At 36.0% G+C, this 14,964-nt stretch overlaps 1 protein-coding gene and 1 long non-coding RNA gene across 7 annotated transcripts; one reads left to right on the top strand and one right to left on the bottom strand.

Moving 5' to 3' along the window:
* Positions 1 to 6: 6 nt before the first annotated feature.
* LOC145726473 (uncharacterized) lies at positions 7 to 12,152 on the bottom strand. Of its 6 annotated transcripts, none has more exons than XM_081975573.1 (9): positions 11,626 to 12,152; positions 5,968 to 6,207; positions 4,698 to 4,869; positions 4,397 to 4,633; positions 4,044 to 4,185; positions 3,775 to 3,978; positions 3,432 to 3,720; positions 1,587 to 1,752; positions 7 to 1,473 (listed from the first exon to the last, which is right to left on the bottom strand). In XM_081975573.1, exons 2-9 carry the CDS (start codon positions 6,181 to 6,183, stop codon positions 1,376 to 1,378), a joined length of 1,524 nt encoding a protein of 507 aa, XP_081831699.1. In that variant the 5' UTR covers positions 6,184 to 6,207; positions 11,626 to 12,152; the 3' UTR covers positions 7 to 1,375. The 6 variants fall into 6 exon arrangements, with proteins under 6 accessions (XP_081831699.1, XP_081831702.1, XP_081831700.1 ...); XM_081975576.1 differs by having other exon boundaries at positions 5,968 to 6,147; positions 11,626 to 12,147; XM_081975574.1 differs by lacking the exon at positions 11,626 to 12,152 and adding an exon at positions 7,024 to 8,433.
* On the top strand, positions 5,111 to 10,628 carry LOC145726513 (uncharacterized). Its single transcript, XR_014177613.1, has 3 exons — positions 5,111 to 5,247; positions 6,650 to 6,687; positions 10,412 to 10,628. It is a non-coding gene; the product is annotated as an uncharacterized LOC145726513 (long non-coding RNA).
* Positions 12,153 to 14,964: the final 2,812 nt, after the last annotated feature.

Below are 14,964 nucleotides of genomic sequence, written 5' to 3' on the forward strand. Positions count from 1 at the left end.
AGAACATTTGTTTGATTTTAGACTGCTCTCTATTCAATCTGAAATAGTACAATAGTTGCTTTATTATTTAAGCAATTGAGATTTTTTTAAAATAAATATGTACAGTACATAACACCTTTCTACTATATTATATTTATACAATGAAATATTTTGTACATTTTTTTTTTTGGAAGATTTCATATTTACAAAGTGTCTCTATCTATATATTTACAAAACTGCAACTTAACACTCTATTTACAATATTTAATATATTAATATAATCTACTTTTTTTTTCTTATCTGTTAAATTTTATCAGACTCATTCGTCGCGCCAACTATACGCAATTATCCAGCAAATAACGTTTTTCTCAAAAAAAACTGTACGACCAAATATATTAACATAAATAATTCTCTCAGTTTAACTGCAAGTCCTAAAAAATATCTAATTACAAACTTAAAATAACAAAAACGGAGATCTAAGAGATTTTTGAAGGAATCTGTAACTGCGGTTTTTTTACTAATTTTAAACAATAACCGCCTTAAATGTTTTGCTACTCTAAATTGTTATTTTATACTTTGTTTTTAATGTAATTGAACCCTAATTATACGTAGGTGGACCCTAGGAGTATTTGATGTCTGATATTATTTAGTAAACACTATTTGGACTTTGTTGCACACATTTACAAGAAAAAGTGGGCAATTCATATCAGAAATCAATACGCACATATCAAACTACTATAGGTGATTGGATTAAGATCAATTAATTACTACTTTTTAATAAACATATTATATGAATGGTGAAAACTGAAAATGTGTCGTTGCATTATCGAACGTATTTTACAAATTTGTATTTACAAGTTCAAACATCAAATTTTGCTAATTGTTTTGTTTCTACCGGCACACTTTTGATTTTCCCTCGCAGTCCATAGTTTTCCTTCAACCCTATTTTGTAATAATAATAGTATAATCACTCTCGTCAGTATTCCTTCAGGTAAAAACCTCAAACTGTTTCAGTAAGCGTACAAAATTAAAAATAAATAAGTCTTTAAAAAAATAAGATAAACTTTTTGAAATATAAATATCACACCGCGTTTTCATTTATAAATTTTCTTCACCTTTTAGGAAACCGGTATTAAATACCCAATTCTAGAACAAAACAATAATAATAAATAATTCGACAATAATTGCCAGTGTGTATCAAAACAGTAAAGCTCAACTTTAATACTCATTGAACGTTTAGAACGGGTGAAAACAACTTTGAAACATGTATAGAGGGGAGGAGAAAGTGTGATTGTCATCTACACACACAGTTGTTCCTTATCAATGTTTTAAACGTCCGCTGATCTTAAATTTAAAAAAAAAAAAACAAAACAATGGCCTTCTAAAGGCAGTTATACTAGCTTCCGGGACGGGGACTCGGTGTGCTGACCACCACCATTGGTTTCACTATGTACTGGGTTAAAGGCACTACTTTGCCGTTGATTCCGTTAATACCTGGAAAAGATTTGTTAGTGCATAAATCATAACGTTGATAGTTTGTGATTGGACAGCTTTTAGCTTGCTGCTTTATCTTGACCAATCACAAACTACTGTAGAAATAGCATTACCGTTTAGTTGTTGGGGAGTGGTAATGAAATGGGTGGAAACGATCGGGGCCAAGTCCGTTAAACCTTTGTGGGGTACAATTGCTACCTTTTGCAGCACTAGACCTTGGTTCATCGGGTACGACATGGGCAGTACTGAAATGCCCGTTGTTTGTACTGGTTGGGTGACCTAAAACATACCAAAAATGGTCTTTAGAGACACAAAACTTTATATTGTACAAAACTAGAAATTTTATATTGTCAGAAGCCTCTACAAGTCACTCTTAGTTTCCAGAAGATTCTACAATTCATTTTTAATTACCAGAAGCCTCTAAAACCTTTTTAAGCTTCTAAAGGCTGTTTTTAATGTGTCTAAAATGCTTCTAGAAGCCACTTTGTATTGCCAAAAGCCTCTACAAGTAATTTTTAGTTGCCAGAAGCCTGTAAAAATGTCTTAAGCTTCTAAAGACTGTTTTTAATGTGCCAGATGCCATTTTGCATTACCAGTAGGTTCTACAAGGCATATTTAGTTGTCAGAAGTCTCTATAAGTCATTTTTAGTTGCCAGAAAGCTCTATAAGTCATTTTTAGTTTGCCAGAAGTTTCTACAAGTCATTTTTAGTTGCCAGAAGCCTCTAAAACCTTCTTAAGCTTCTAAAGGCTGTTTTTAATGTCTCAAAATGCCTCTAGAAGCTATTTTGTATTACCAGTAGGTTCTACAAGTCATTTTTAGTTGTCAGAAGCTTCTACAAGTCATTTTTAGTTGCCAGAAGTCTCTACAAGTCATTTTTAGTTGTCAGAAGCCTCTATAAGTCATTTTTAGTTGCCAGAAAGCTCTATAAGTCATTTTTAGTTTGCCAGAAGTTTCTACAAGTCATTTTTAGTTTCCAGAAGCCTCTAAAACCTTCTTAAGCTTCTAAAGGCTGTTTTTAATGTCTCAAAATGCCTCTAGAAGCTATTTTGTATTGCCAGTAGGTTCTACAAGTCATTTTTAGTTGTCAGAAGCTTCTACAAGTCATTTTTAGTTGCCAGAAGTCTCTACAAGTCATTTTTAGTTGTCAGAAGCCTCTACAAGTCATTTTTAGTTGTCAGAAAGCTCTATAAGTCATTTTTAGTTTGCCAGAAGTCTCTACAAGTCATTTTTAGTTGCCAAAAGCCTCTAAAACCTTCTTAACCTTCTAAAGGCTGTTTTTAATGTGTCAAATGCCTCTAGAGGCTATTTTGTATTGCCATTAGGCTCTACAAGTCATTTTTAGTTGTCAGAAGTCTCTACAAGTCATTTTTAGTTGCCAGAAAGCTCTATAAGTCATTTTTAGTTTGCCAAAACCCCCTACAAGTCATTTTTAGCTTACCAAAATCTTCTACAAGTCATTTTTAGTTGTCAGAAGCCTCTAACACCTTTTTAAGCTTCTAAAGGCTGTTTTTAATGTGTCAAATGCCTCTAGAAGCTATTTTATATTGCCAGTAGGTTCTACAAGTCATTTTTAGTTGTCAGAAGCCTCTAACACCTTTTTAAGCTTCTAAAGGCTGTTTTTAATGTGTCAAATGCCTCTAGAAGCTATTTTGTATTGCCAGTAGGCTCTACAAGTCATTTTTAGTTGTCAGAAGCTTCTACAAGTCATTTCTAGTTGCCAGAAGTTTCTACAAGTCATATTTAGTTGCCAAGAGCCTCTAAAACCTTCTTAAGCTTCTAAAAGCTGTTTTTAATGTGTCAAATGCCTCTAGAAGCCATTTTGTATAGCCATTAGGTTCTACAAGGCATTTTTAGTTACTAAAAGCTTCTAAAACCGTCTTAAGCTTTATTAATATACTAAGTGGTATGATTGGTTTATGCAAAATTAGATGTTTCTATCTAATCGAATAAACTTACTTCTTTGTTTTGAGTGGACGGTGTCGCCATCACTGGCAACGACGCCTTACTAACAACTGGAATGGACACTTTGTTCTCTCCGTTCGCGGCCGTTATCACAGAATTGGCTATCACAGGACCGGATCCGCCCTCGGAACCAGTTAGGGTAACGATGTTCAAGGGCGCCGACGTGCTGCACTCGTCACTGTACTCGCTGTAGGTGTCGTCGGCAGTTGTTTGGTCCATTTTAGCGTCGCTTAGACTGTACGTGGGACTCACCAGACGTCCCGACGGACTCAATGACGAATTACTGCAAAAACACCAATTAACAACTGCAAGAACAAAACTACTGTTATCTAGTAACCTGTTACTAGGGCTGGCTTCCATCATGCTATCATTGCGTTGACTAAGTGCTGGCTCGGTGATTAATTTGCTAAAATCGACATGGTCAAAATGGCCGTCCTTCTTTAATGTGGCCAGACGTTGCTGGTAAGCGATCTTTTCTCTCGCCAATCGTTCCAACTGGTGTTCATACTCAGTTTCGCGTCGCTTCAACGTCTGTATGTACCTGCGCAATTGCCAAATCACAAGTTAAATGTTAGTTAACCAAAAAAAAAAAATGTAAGTAATTACTTTAAGGCCGAATGTAAAATACTGAGGTTGGAGGTTTTCTTTTCGTCTCCGCTGGCCGGCAGCTGTTTTTTCAGGATGTCAAAGCATTCTTTTAAATGGGCCCGTCGACATTTTTCCAGTTTGTTGTGCACCTCACGGGTACCTAAAAAGTTGAGTTTACATTCCACTGGAACTGTTTTCAACATTTTTTTTTTAATTCATTAAAGAACAGTGGCAATAACAAAGCATTAAGAATTTTGTGATCCCTAAAGGTCCAACATCTAGTGGCACCTTTCTCAACTAATTGGCAGCACAAGCACAACAGAGCACGACATAACCTCACACCTAATCGCGACCTTTTCAAATCAACTTACCCGATCGAAACACCATGGGCGGCTGTTTAATCTTTTTACTGGTTTCGGTCGGTCCGGTCTCATCAATTACCAGAGGATTCATAATGTCGAAGGAATTTTGCATGATCCGTCTCTGGTTTTGGGGCGCCGCAGGACCCAACTCCAACTCCTTTTTCTGTTGCAGCAAACCGTTGTTTGCTCCATTTTGAGACGATGTCACCACCGTAGTCGGAGATCCGGTGGAGAACGTGACTGGACCTGAGATTTAAGGATAATACAAAACAGTGTTGCCAACGTTCTGTTTTTGTTCGTTAAATAGTACCGTATATACCTTGTAAAAAGGCTGAAGATATATTATTGCTTGAGATCACCACCGTTTGGGTTGGTTGCGATTGGGGTAAGGTGGCGCTACCGTTGCCCAGTGTTGCCGCCGGACGTGCATTTACAATTTTGACAGGTTGAAGGGAAAAAGTTTGTGGTGTGGATCCGTTTATCTGTAACAAAATTGTTTTAGTTTAGTTTTTACTTCTATGGAATCAGCTTTGATACCTTTATAATTCCTTAAATAAACAAAAATGATTAGGTAATTTGTCAACTAATTAATCATGTGACTAGCGCCGTATTGGATTAAAGTACGACCACGTGATAAGCTGTCATTTGTTTTTTTATCAAAGTAGGCTGTGTGCAAAACCAACATGGCCGCGAACGAAAGTTTCGTGTAGGCCATGACAGTGGTCCAATTAATTTTATAGTTAAATTCCGGCTCTACTTTGTCCACGCGAGTTGAATTGTTCCAGTAACGTGCAGCTTCTTGTTTTGGCTGTCCATAGTGGACAGTAAGTTCATATATGAACCAAGTAATCCAGTTAAAGGTGAGTCAAAGCACAGATTTTCAAGTTAAGTACACGGGTCATAGTGAGCTTTGCTTTTGACTTGAACAGAATGACACTTTTGACAGATGTTAATAAGAACTAGGGATGTGTTGTTTATTTTATTAGAGATGGTTAATAATGTGTATTTTTTACGGGCACATTAGGCTCCACGTAAGTTAAGTTTTGGTTTGACTGTGACTGATGGTGATGTTCAAAATCTTCACACCACATCAGTCAAATTACAACTTAGCCTAGTGGTGCTCTTAAATACGTCCTTAGTACTTGAGTTGACAATATATTGACCAACTGTCAAATTACGTCATCGTGACGTTCGGTCCTTTACTAGTCATGGTAGCTGTGATTTTGAAACAATAAAATCACAATTTTTAAATACCAATAATTTGAAAATGGCTAAACCAAATGTCAACTTATTAAATATTTCTGGAATCAAAACAAAAATGTTTGTCAATTTCTAAAAAAATATACAGAGTGTGGCTCACCTTTGCCATGGTCTTTTATTGCACAAAAATAAAATTTTTTCAAAAATTCTATCCTTGATATATGACGTGATATATTGACTGACAGAAGGGTACTAAGTGGGGAAAGTCCATTGTTTGGAGTATGCTAACAATGATGACGTAATTTTTCTCTGTCTATATTCCCGGATCAATCTACAGGGTGGTCTTCACTATGAAATCATAAACAATATTATGCACTTACCCCATTGGTAATGTGGGTGTTTCCCCCGTTGACAATGGCGGCGGAAACGGGGCCGATTGATTGGGTGTCGGCGGCGGTGCGATGTTGCCGTTCTTCCTGCATTTCCAGAAATTTGGCGGCTTCCAGCAACGTGCTTAGGCTCATTTTTTCTGCGGCCACGTCACGGGCACCGTCCGCCGGCTGCAACACAATGATCTTGACGTTTTTCAGAGCCATCGTCGATGACGAATTATCGTGACACTAGATGGCGAAAGCGTACAAAATAGATTGAAACACGTGCTTCCACTTTGACAACGCTACTATTCACTAAACAACAGTTAACTTGAACGCGTGTTATAGCTTGATAGCCGCGATTTAAAGGGGTGGGGGGAAAGGATTAATCGGTGTTGCCGCACACAGCAAATTAACCGGTGGTTTAGCTAATCCAGCCTCGCATCAATTTGTTGCATCAGCTGAGAACTTACTATTTTAATTTGTTATTTAATATGAATAATAATATTGATTAATTGCACATTATTAACGAAAACGTGTGTGGTAGATTTGGCAACATGCCAAATGGGAGGGTCGCGCCATGCCGCATGGCGGCCACGTTGCCACACTTATATTTACAACCATTTTTAAGGGAAAATTAATTAGTGGTTTAATTTGCATTACCACCACCTAATTTTCTTTTTTTTTTTAGCGTTGTCAGAAAGAGATGGAGGAGGCGAAACGTTTAAGGTAAGTTTTCGACCTTGATTTAAATTAGTTATTATTAATTGACTGTAAATTTCTACAAATGGTTATATTTATAAACAGACTACGTGTCTATCACCGTTTAAGCGCATACGCTTGCGAGCAAAACTGAAAGTTGCATAATTCCCAAGGTTTTCACGGTGAATGCCAATTTTTCATTTGTTTTTGATACCACAACCGTTTTTTTTTTTTTGCTATCGGCCACGTTTACACCGGTAACCTTGCCATACATTAACGGCTTAGAACAAATAAAAGTGCGTTACCAATATCGACCAATAAATGAGTAACAATTAAGTAAACAGAGTAAAGTGTAATACGTACTCGAAAGTTCGAATTGCACGAACGCCGTTAGTCACGTCCCCGATTTTCCATAAGCAAAGCGACAGAAACGTGCTCGGCCGATCAACAATTGTGACGTCACGTGATAATCGCCGACCAATCGTGTGGGACACACACCGCTTACCGAATGTTTATGAACGCATTTAACTCACGTCGAACACCTGATGAAAGCATGGCGACCGATCCGACGTTGCCAAGCTAGCCTCGCACCACCACACATTGATTTTCACATTTATTTAACAGAAAAATTCGTAAAACGCGTTTTTTTTTCAAAACCTACGCGTGTTAACAGAACCCATTAAATTGTGAGGTTAGGGAGAAACTTAATTGTCACAGTGACATTTATCTGTCAAAGTCGCAGTTGACGTACACGTCATTGGGTACGTTCACACGACGTTAGCGGCTAGGAAGTTAAGTAAGCAGTCTAGCAAGCTAAATAAAGCCGCTAAATAAAACTTTGGAATTTGAACTATTTGAAGTGCGGTTTTAAAGTCAGCCAAATCTAGATCGTGTCTATAGGAATGCCAAAAGAAGACAAAAAAAATCAAATTCCTAGTTGGGAGAGGGCAGTCATTGGCACTTTGTGCTATAATTGATCGGTTTAATTATAACCTATAAACGGACCAGAATAAATTTGCAGATCATACAGTCGGTGAGGACATTTTTTTATTAAAAAACTTTTTAAAACTGGACGTTAATCCAAACTTATTATGTGCTTCATCGTAAATATCAGCCAGAGAGGAGTAATTTCAGCTTTACTTTTTTTGCGCCAATTTAATTAAGCCAGCTAAAAATACGATTTATGTAACCGTATCGAACTCTCGGGACAAATATGTAGATTACTGGAAAAATCATATTTGGTGACTATATTTATGTATTAATCAACAAGAAAGTAACAAAATTCTCAAAAACAAAGATACATTTTTCATTTCATTCTAACTCTTGGAAATCAAAACTAAAGATTAAAAAATGTTTTTAAAAAAGAAAAGATGCCTTGAAGACAAAACTTTATAGAAAAAGGTCGTAAGTGCTGACAGAAAGAGTGTATTATTATTTTATGGCACACTTGAAACCTTCAATTGGAGTCTTTAGAGGCTCCTTATAGATAACACAGACTGATTTTATGATGTCTTAGACAAGCACTTGTAATGGTCGAAAATAAAATAAACATAGAAAGCACTAAAAGTAAAAACAAAATCAGAATGTTCTTTAAAAATTCTTAACATTTGGGGTTAAGTCTTGGATACCTGGTTGACCACAAACTAAAGGCTCCAAGGTGTTTATGGCACATCATAAATTATATATTTCAGGTAGGACTTAATTATGCGCCCAAAAATAATCATCTATGCAGGGTGGACCAAATTTATCCTTCAGGAGATACCTGGGGGGGTAATATGAGGAACATTTTAGAGAATTTTATGACCAGATAGTTTAGACTACATTAGGCTTTTATAGGTTATTAATAGAAGTAAAGCAATGACAGCATTCAGATTCAGGTAAATCGAAGCTGCTTCGCAAAATCAGTGAAGCGCTTTAAACCGCCCAATCTTTGCTGGCAGGTTATGTACAGTACTGTCAACTGGGCTCTTTCCACGAGGCTAAGCACGTGACACTGACATTCATTTGCATACAGCTATCACAAGGCTTTGAATCGAACAAGGCCTACTGTGACACGATTGATTGATGACAAATCTAGATCAGCTACACGACCGTAACCAAAGAGTAATAAACGAATAATGGAATGTCCACATGTGCAGTATTTGTGTGGTTTGTGATTGTGATGATGATCAATGATCGCGGTAACAGTTTACTTTGGTCCACCCTGTATATGCAAATAGGAGTAGAGATGGGATAGTGAAAACACCCCCCATTCATTTGACAATTGACATATGAAATCGAGGTTTTTAAATATTGTTTGTTGACAGTTTGAATCAGTATCTAGTGTGACTACTATATTTTCACTTTTAGGGTCACGTGACTGTTTTTTTTTCAATTTGAATTTTGACAGTTTAAGTTTGCCGTGTTTCGCGACATTTTCAAGTTCAAAACTGCATTACTTGGGGTACTTTAACTGCTTTAATAGTTTTCAAACTCTTTTGGTTTCCAAGTTGAAAATTTGACAGCTTCAATTTGTCGTCTAAGAAAATGTTTAACCTTAAAACTGTATTAATTAGTGTCACGTGACTATGACTGAACTATTTTTAAACCAAATTTTATTTGAACTTTGACAGATCAGAACGGTCAGGTGACTGCTTTTAAGGATTTTTTTTAACACAATTTGAACTTTGACAGTTTGACCGAGTTGGAGTCTTGTCAGGTGTCAAATGTCAATAAGCGGTTATTAATATGGACATGTTTGATTCCAAAGCCATTATACAGGGTGATTCCAAAGTTGGGGCTTTCCTTTCACCTGCGAATAGGGCTTTAAAAAATAGGTTTGCAGCTTTTTTGAAATATGAACAATAACGAAGATACAGGTTGTATACTATCGACATTTTATAGCATTTTTTATCATCTTTTCAACGATATATAAAAAATCTAGATGGGAGTGCAAATTACAGCTTTACAAGGCTTCAAACTTAGCAACAATGCTGCAAACTCACAGAAAGTGACACATTTTTCGAGTTGAAATTTCTCAAAAACTGAAAAAGTTAGAAAATTCGCTCAACCGACATTTTGTAACATTTTTCATCCTCTTTCTATTGATATATAAAAAAAATCTAGATTGGAGTGCAAATTACAGCTTCACAAGGCTTCAAACTTAGCAACAACGCTGCAAACTCACAGAAAGTGACACAATTTTCGAATTGAAATTTCTCAAAAACTGAAAAAGTTAGAAAGTTTGCTCAACCGACATTTTGTAACATTTTTCATCCTCTTTCTAATGATATATAAAAAAATCTATATTTGAGTGGAAATTACAGCGTCACAAGGTTTCAAAACTGGCAACAACGCTGCAAACTCACCAAAAGTGACACAATTTTCGAGTTGAAAAATCTCAAAAACTAATGTGTGTAATGTGTGTTGATAGGAAATAACCTGTCAGTTAGTTAAAATTAAGTTAAAGTTATTTTTTATTTTCGTTTTTTCAGTAAAACTTTGACACCCTGTACCTTTGTTATTGTTCACATTTCGAAAAAATTTTATTTAACCTTAAACCTTATTTTTTGAAGCCCTACTCGCAGGTGAAAGGAAAGCCCCAACTTTGGAATCACCCTGTATTTTAAAAGGTTGGTGTCATCTGCTACATATTCTGACAAATAATATAAATACAATAATTCTGTTTAAAAATGTAAAAAAACATTTAACATACAAATAAGGAAATGTAATAAATAATTTCAGTTCGGTTATTTATTTACTGTTTGAACAGGGTCAGTAGACAGTTCTGTCATTTGTCAAAGAGGCTGAACAAAACGAATTTTGAATGCTGCCCATCCCTAGTGGAGGCTGTGAATCAGCGCCTACTGTGACACAATTAATGACAGATCTGGATCAGCTGTGTCTGTGCGTCCCTAACCAAAGAGTAATGAACGAATAATGGAATGTCGTTATGTACACTATTTGCGTGGTTTGTATTCGTCCTGGTCCATCCTGTAGATACAAATAAGAGTGGAAAACTCAAAAAGTTTGATTACAAAATTATAAATTTTGGATATTATAAGGAAAAAGAGGGATATTTTACAAATTTGTCCCTCTTTTAATACAACCAATTAATAAATAAAAAAAGTGATAGCCCCCGCGTTTGTTTAAATTATTATTAGTCAGTTAAACACTTCTCATTCAAATTAGAAGAAAAATAGGTAAGTTTTTGTTGTAATTTTTATTAGTCATTTTCTGTCACTTTTTAGGTTATTTAAGCAATTCTACTTTTCCCACTTAGTAATTAAATAAACAGATTAAAAAATAAATAAAAAGAACAAAGCTTAATCTTATCATTATCGGACTTTATAAAACAGCTGACCCGAGCAGTTAAACGACCCTTCCCTTATGCAGGCGAGAACAAAGAAACCAGTCCAGAAAAATGCATTTTTCCACTAACAACCATTCTAAACCTAGACGGGCGGTCGTTACGACTGTGACCTACAAAACGATGCCCAAAACGTCGTTTTATTAATAGAAATGTCCCAAAAAAATCCGCAAATTTGTACCGTTTTATAACAAGTGGTTTGACATAATCATCGACGAAAGGAGTGGCAAACCCACCGACGCGACTTGGCAACACGGTACATCACGTCGTCAATAAGGACACGTTGCAGGCACGGTTTCGCTTCGGATTTTTGCCCTTATTCCCACGATTCCACCCGCAAATGTGCCGCAATTTTGATGAAATTTTCCAGTTTTGACGTTGACAAAACCGCGAAAAGCCCCGCAAAGTTTCACGCCCGAAAACCGAGTTTAACTCGGAAAAATTTGCATGGAAAGTTGGACGTCAGGTGCGGACCAATCAGGGCAAAGCACATGCTACGTCACATGCCAGGCATCACCCGGGCAATGCTCTTGTGCTTGAGAAAACACCCCTTTTCTAACACCATCTCTTACTTTAAATGCTTTTTTTTCTTTTACATTAAATACCGTACAACTTACCTTTTTTTCCTTGTATAGAGTTCGAATTGAGACCACGAAAATGACGTCCGTGATCGGTCACTTTCACTAGCCCGTTCTCAAAGTCACAGCCACCTTAGACTGTGTAGTAAAATAGGTTTATTCGCCCTCGTGCGTGTAATTGTCGCGAAAGAAAAAATCACGTGCGTAATGAGTTAGCTGTATCGACCAATGAATGGGATTCGCGAATGTCACTTTGTTGTGTGTGTACCGTTATTGGATCGGGCGGAAAACTTTTGACCGATTTCTTTTTTGGAACCCGCGCTGCTGCTATTTTTTTTTCACGGTTATTAGCGGAAGCCCATGGAATTGAATAGAAGGTAAGGGAAATGGCGAGGCGCGGGCCCTTTTTACTATTTTCGACGCGGATCTCGGGCTCGGACTGGGTTTTGTACGTGTGTGTGTGTGTGTGTGTGTGTATGATTGTGAATAATGTGAATCAACGATCAACATTTGGCGTGGCTCACGCGCACGCGGATACCGAACAATGTTGCCGGAATTCGGTTCCTTACATCGGAAGGTTTATACGCTGATCGGTTTAATTCTCATTGCGCAAATCCAGAATCTCTTTGATTTATATCAAATTACATACAAATCAGACAATGCGGCAACAAGGGCAGTGGGGGATGTACGGAAGCTACCGCGTGTTGAGGTCTGGTGGTGCGCCGTCTAGTCTGCGCGACGGCATCGCGCCGCGCAGCGTTGCCGCGATTGTGCAAAACGTCCAATTTTTCGGGAAATAAGTGCAGCAATGCATGACATGATTATTTTGTAAATATTTAAGTATGCGTGAGCTGTTGACTGATCCTAGGATTTACTGAGATCAGTACAACAACCTTATTAGTTTTAAGCTGAATTAATTATTAACGAAACTTTTTAAGTACAGGGTGCTGGAAATTCGGTGGTTTTACAGAGAAAACGGTAATAGATAGAAAAAAAGTAGCATACGTGTTCTGATCTCTTTTTCTGAGCTGAGATGACTGGCGAAAAGTGGGCGGCGCAACCTTCTTTTGTTTCAAAGATACGGGGGGTTTTCGAAAATTGGTAATTTTTGAACCTCTTAAGTATTTCAGTTGCTCTTAAAGTTATCAAAAAAGGAAGATCGGTTCCCGGTAGAAGTTTTCATGTAGAATCCAATGGCGTAGTCAGTTTTTTTCTATTCCGTTTAGTTTCTGACATGACAGTAAATTACATTTTTTTAAATGGAACATCCTATATATTTTTACGTCATTTAATTCTGTTGATTTTTACCTTTTCAACGGTGTATTACAACATATAAGTTTGTAGAGGTTAATCCTGTTATTTTAAAAAAAGACCTTTGCTAAGCTGAAAAAAGGCCAATATCTAAAATACCAAACAAAATCTAAACACATCAGAAAATTGAATATTTTTAATAAATCTTATTAAAAATCTAAGTTACAAACAGTTCTACCGTCACTTTAATTACAAAAGTGGCCATTTCTATTTTCTACTATTTTTAAGGTTGAAATTGAAAAAATTGTTTATAAACGACATGTAACATGTTAATATGAACATAGCCAAATTTTGTTTCGACTGTGGGTATTTTTATACATATTATTTAGCACTTTTTTGTTAAGGAAATGCTTTTTTTCTAATTACCGAGATTATCGTTTACAAACTTATATCTTTTAATACACCGTTGAAAAAGTAAAAATCAACAGAATTAAATGAACTAAAAATATATAAGGTGTTCCATTTAAAAAAATATAACTTACTGTCATATGTCAGAAATTAAATGTAATAGAAAAAAACTGACTACGCCATTGGATTCTACGTCAAAACTTCTACCGGAAACCGTTTTTCCTTTTTTGATAACTTTAATAGCAAATGAAATACAGAGGAGGTTCCAAAACGACCAATTTTCAAAAGCCCCCCGTATCTTTGAAACAAAAGAAGTTTGCGCAGCCCACTCTTCGCCAGTCATCTCAGCTCAGAAAAAGAGATCAGAACACGTATGCTACTTTTTTTCTATCTATTACCGTTTTCTCTGTACCCCGTAAAACCATCGAAAATGCAGCACCCTGTACATTTATTGGCAGAGTAATATTGTTTAGATCCAATATAATTTAAAATTGCATTTCTTTAAAAATTAAATACTCTAGTGCCCATAAATAAATTCTCTAAAATACAGAATGTCCGGATTTAGTGTGTTTTGACAGAAAAACCCCATTTCCCGGCTAGATAGGAAAAAAACTAGTATACTGCTATACAGGTGTGGTAAATCCAAAAGCGACCATAGGAAAACCGTGTAACGGACAGAGAAACGTAGGTAATTGCATGCGCGGGAGAAAGACAGAAAACGAAAAAATATCAAGTAGGCCATATTTTTAGCGCGCTGTTGCCAAAATCCAATACCGTCGACAAAATTAATTATTAATATATTGGATTTTGGCAACAGCGTACTGAAAATATGGCCTACTTGGTATTTTTTTCGTTTACTGTCTTTGTCCCACGCATGCAATTATCTACGTTTCTCTGTCAGTTACACGGTTTTCCTATGGTCGGTTTTGGATTTACCACACCTGTATAGAGCTCGATTAAAAAAAAAACGGCAATTTCGATATCTTGTCAGTTTGCGACCCTAGAGGGCGTTTTCAAAATTTTGCCCAATTGTATTTGACTCAATAATACTGTGAAAATGCTTTTTCAGTATTTTCACACACATTAAAGTAACTAACGACTAAAGAACTAATTTTTAAATTAACGGTAGAAAATAATTGAAAATATAATAACGAAAAAATTGAAACTTTGACTCAAAAGTTAAAAACGCAGTAATTTTAAACATTCAAGTGTTGTCATAGAAACCTCATCACGTCTCTCGTGACGTCATAAATAAATGTCACTTTTGACAGCTGATTTCAAAACCTGAGTCAAAGCCAACTTTTGAATAAACACAAAAAATTTTATAAACAAACTGTAATACTGCATAAAATGGGCATTATTTTTTGAATTTGGTATCCTGCGCATATGGTAACCTCTCACCCAAAAATAAAAAAAAATATATTATTTCAATTTTAGTTTGGCTCTTATTTAGTATTTTTCTTATTCTACTCGTCATAACACATCTACTTATGCTTCAATAATTCACTCAAAAATGTAAAAAAAAAATGTTTGTCAACCTGTCAAAGTGGTCATTTTGATTAATTTCGGTGTGGAAAACACGAATTTGGCGTCCCTTTAGCTCTCTAAGTACCTAAGCACCGTTTCGAAAATAACTTCAAAAATATGTATTTTTTGTCATTATTTGACAGTTTTCTAATTTTCTAGAGTAAATTTTCATGTTTTTTGTCTTGTTTAGGT

The sequence above is a fragment of the Ips typographus genome, linkage group LG3 (assembly GCF_016097725.1).
Source record: "Ips typographus isolate SLU linkage group LG3, UJ_Ityp_2.0, whole genome shotgun sequence".
Taxonomy (NCBI): domain Eukaryota; kingdom Metazoa; phylum Arthropoda; class Insecta; order Coleoptera; family Curculionidae; genus Ips; species Ips typographus.